General features: G+C 59.1%; 2 protein-coding genes across 2 annotated transcripts in view; both read right to left on the reverse strand.

The window, feature by feature from the left end:
- The window catches only part of ARHGDIA (Rho GDP dissociation inhibitor alpha), a 28,297-nt gene that overhangs the window by 8,076 nt on the left and 15,943 nt on the right, over positions 1-4,278 (reverse strand). The window lies entirely within an intron of this gene.
- ALYREF (Aly/REF export factor) overlaps positions 616-4,278 on the reverse strand; it is a 4,014-nt gene continuing 351 nt past the window's right edge. Inside the window, exons 2-6 of the mRNA XM_057380452.1 lie at positions 4,050-4,273; positions 2,124-2,271; positions 1,918-1,981; positions 1,621-1,798; positions 616-891 (exon numbers count right to left, since the gene is read on the reverse strand). Of these exons, the coding sequence (XP_057236435.1) occupies positions 877-891; positions 1,621-1,798; positions 1,918-1,981; positions 2,124-2,271; positions 4,050-4,273 (629 nt within the window). The 3' untranslated portion in view covers positions 616-876. The remainder of the gene's footprint in view (positions 892-1,620; positions 1,799-1,917; positions 1,982-2,123; positions 2,272-4,049; positions 4,274-4,278) is intronic.

Below are 4,278 nucleotides of genomic sequence, written 5' to 3' on the forward strand. Positions count from 1 at the left end.
ACCGGCACCGGGAGAGCAGAACGGGAGCGGCACCGGGAGAGCAGAACGGGACCGGCACCGGGAGAGCAGAACGGGACCGGGAGAGCAGAACGGGAGCGGCACCGGCACCGGGAGAGCAGAACGGGACCGGACCAGGAGAGCAGAACGGGACCGAACCGGGAGAGCAGAACGGGACCAGCACCGGCACCGGGAGAGCAGAACGGGACCGGCACCGGGAGAGCAGAACGGGAGCGGCACCGGGAGAGCAGAACGGGACGGCACCGGCACCGGGAGAGCAGAACGGGACCGAACCGGGAGAGCAGAACGGGACCGGCACCGGGAGAGCAGAACGGGACCGGCACCGGGAGAGCAGAACGGGACCGAACCGGGAGAGCAGAACGGGACCGGACCGGGAGAGCAGAACGGGAGCGGCACCGGGAGAGCAGAACGGGACCGGCACCGGCACCGGGAGAGCAGAACGGGACCGGCACCGGGAGAGCAGAACGGGACCGGCACCGGGAGAGCAGAACGGGAGCGGCGGGGCGGGATGACACACGGCACAGCGGCGCACAGAACACGGTGTGTGGGAAGCGGGATGGGGTGCGGGATCCAGCACGGCAAGGCATCAGCCACAGCTCTAGACACGGTTCTATTTTATTACGGCAAAGGTGAAAAAGCCACCTCGGCCCAACAGGCAACCAGAAAAATTTATCCCAAAAATAACTCGGTACAAAACAGGTCTGCTGAGAATTAAAAAAAACCTTTACAGGAGTTAAAACCTATCCCAGAACATAAAAGTAAAACAAATCCCATCCTCGGTAGTAGTAGCCACAGCTGCAGCCCCTGCCAGGAGTATGGAGCGAGAGTGGAGTCCTTCCCTGCGCCACTGCTGCCGCCTTAGCTGGTGTCCATCTGCAAGAGAGGGGACAAGTGTCACCGTGTGCCGACAGCAGCCCTGCCCCTGCAGCCCCTGCACCCAACCCAACCTTCCCTGGCAGCCCGGCCTGGGTGAGCCACAAACTCTGGGGACAGGGACAGGCGGGTCCCAGCCACAGCACACTGTGCTGAGCAGGACAGTACAGCACCCTCTGCACGGCTCCAAGGCTTTTCCTGGAATTCCTGTTCATTCCACTTGTTGCTCACCCTGACTTACCCCAGTCCTACACCCTGTGGCCTCAGCTTTGTTGAGATCCCGACCCAGCTGTGGCACAAGGTCACAGGTACAGCCACAACTGCCCAGGGCTCCCCAGGCTGGGGCTCCTCTGCTACCAACACCACACCTTTCCCCCAAAAGCACAATACACTGCTCTTCCACATGGGATTTTCCTTTCTGTTTTCCCATTCCTGCAGCCTATCAGCTCTGTGGGTTTTGTTCAGCTTGTAAAAGCTGTTCCAGTCACAGAGGAGCTGTCCCAGCCTGGCAAGAGCAGAGGCTGTCCCTCAGCCRTCAGTAACAGCAGGTGACACAGTGCCCTGGAACACAAAGCTGAGCCCAAGCCAAGGCACAGCTCAGCTTCAGAGAGACTGCCTCAGTCCAAGGRCCTGGAAAATGCTTTYTCTYTTSTGCCAGCTCCAGGCTGTCAGAGTTTCCCAGGATGTGATGCTGTGGGGAGCCCACGACAGGGCCCAAGCAGCACTTACCCTGGCATTGTAAGCATCCAGCTGTGCATCTAGTTCTTCTGCAGAGAGCTGCTGTTTGGAGGTTCTTCCAGCTCCTCTGCCTCTCCCTCTGGTACCACCACGAGTCCCTCGCCTGTTGCCTCCACCTCCAAATCCCCCCGAGACGCCGCGGTTTCTGATCATGCCACCTCTGTTTACGCTGTGAGTTTTAAACATGACTGTTTTAGTGCTTCAGTAAAGCCAGAGAGGACCCACGTTCCCCAGCAGGAAGGGGCCCAGCACCTCCCTGGCCCACGGCCGAGGCAGGGGCTCCCTCACCTCTGTGCTGGTCTCCGCTGCGTGTCGATCTGTGATGTCACCAGCTGGATGTTCATGGGGCGCCCTGCAGGGACACAGAGCTCTGTCAGTCTGCACAGCACGTGTGGAGGTGGCAGGGAGCAACACGGGCATGGGAGAGGGATGTGGGGCTGCRGGAGACGTGGGCATGTTCCACTGCAGCTACAGGAACAGCCACGCAGACTCACCATCCAAGGGGACCCCATTGTACTGCTTCATGGCCTTCAGCGCGTCAGCCTTCCTCTCAAAATGCACATCTGCCGTTCCTAGACTGCGACCAGATCTGTCATAGTGCACAGCTGCCTTCTTCAAGGTCCCAAACTCTGCAAAGAGCTCCTGAGAGCAAGAGGGAAAGGAGCASGCCCATCCATCAGTGCTGCACACACTGCCACACTCAGCACCAATGGTTTTCCAACCACCACAAACAACCTGGAACAAGAGCCAACAGCAGAGAGGAGCAAAGCCCACGATGAAGATTTCAGGAGGTTGTCACAGGTGGCAAAAGCAAGCAGGACTCAGCATCCACCTGCCGCAGGAGGCATGTTTACAGCCAGCAAAGCACACTCAAGGGATGCTGACCTGTKTGTTTTCCCAGGGAAACTAGCCATCTTTGCTGAAGCTGAGTCAAAGCTGTGGCTACTGAAAATACCCAACCCCAGACACCTTTCTCTCAGAGGAGAATGATCATGTCAGTGCAGGAATCCACGAGGCAATGAGACTTTTACTGTGCTGGATTTGTGCCATGAGGAACACACCCCAACAATGGAGACCAACAAACTCCTGTGCTGAGCTCTGTCCTTTGCTGCCACAAAGACCACAAATAAAGGGGAACCTCAGAGTCACCAATTTCGTYTCTCAGGTGCTACATCTGGGAAGCCAACACGGTCACTGCATGGCTGCCAACCCCTCCTGAGGCAGAGCAGGGCTCCCAGGGCTGCTGCACAACTGCAAAGGGCACTGATGGCAGAAGCTTTGTGCACACAGAGGGGTGAACATGGTGTGTCAGCTCTGCCCAGAGCCCGTGCTCAGCTCTGGCTCAGCTGCTCCTGCCTCAGCACACACACACAGAGCAATGCTGTGCACTCCTTGTGCCCACAGCTCCTTCAGCCTCTCACAAACACAGAGAGGCACCAGCACAGGAACAAAACCAACACTAAATGATGGGGCTGGGGGCCAAAGCCATTGAGTSAGCCCTGCTGCWGAGCAAATCCCRTTGGGAACCTGTGCAGCAGCAGGARGGTGAGTCCTGACTGCACACAAAGCACAGGGCCGAGTGTTACACACTGCAGCCACACTGCAACAAACAGGAACTTGTTTAAACCCAATCTGAACCTGCACGAGGAAAGAGGGGGTGTGCAGCACTCTACCCAGTGAGTGCATGACTGACAGAGCTCCTCTCAAACTGCCCAGGCACAGCCAGATCAGAGCACGAGAGACTGAAATGAGTGACCCAGTGAGGATTGTCTGCCATGGTTTGGTGTTCCCTGGTGAGGAGTTGAGAGCCAGAGGCCGGGGTGATGGCAGCACTCTGCAGCACAGGAGCCCTGCCAGGGACACAGCAGGGCACTCAATTCCTGCACAGCTCACACTCACACTCACACTCACAGCCCTGGGGCAGATGCASCAAGCACCCAACTGCAGCACTGTGGGCTCTGAGCAGCCCAGACTGGCCATGGCCATGACAGATGGAGGACAGGGCACTACTGAGGCAGTGCAGGGGGCCGGTTCCCCTCACRAGTGACACTGGTGACACTGATGGCTGCATCCACGGCAGCCCCTCAACATCCAACACAATGTGTTTTGACAGATTTATCCCCAAAATAACTCGGTTATTTGACAGCTGCACAGAGCAGGAGCTCACAGTGAATTCTCCAGCACAGCTTGATCCAGCAGAGTTGCAGCATCGCTCCCTAAGCTCCGTGCAGCGCAGCAGACACTTACAAAAGCACCTCTACCGGATTTTCCAGCGCCCTCGAGACCACCATGACCGCGGCAMAGCAGGCACACGCAGCAGAAAGCCCTCCCGGGGCTCCAGCGGGGGTTCTGGTGCCCGGAGCAGGCGGGAGCGGGGCACAATGAACGAGGCCGCTCCTCCCCGGCGCCACCGAACCCACCTGGATGTCCGCATCCGAAACGCCGAAGTCCAAGTTGGAGACGAGCAGCTTTCCCCCGGTCTCCACGCCGGCCCCCGCGCCGAAGCCGCTGTCGAACAGGTCGTGCTGCCACTTCTCGGGGAGCTGCTTGGGCTGCAACGAGAGCGGAGCTCGGTGACCGCCGCCAGGGCCCGGAGCCGGGACAAAGGACCGCCCGCGCCCGCGCCCCGCACGGGCCCCGCCGCTCCAG

Source organism: Malurus melanocephalus, unplaced genomic scaffold (assembly GCF_030028575.1).
Source record: "Malurus melanocephalus ecotype Western Australia unplaced genomic scaffold, MMel_1.1 scaffold_453, whole genome shotgun sequence".
Taxonomy (NCBI): domain Eukaryota; kingdom Metazoa; phylum Chordata; class Aves; order Passeriformes; family Maluridae; genus Malurus; species Malurus melanocephalus.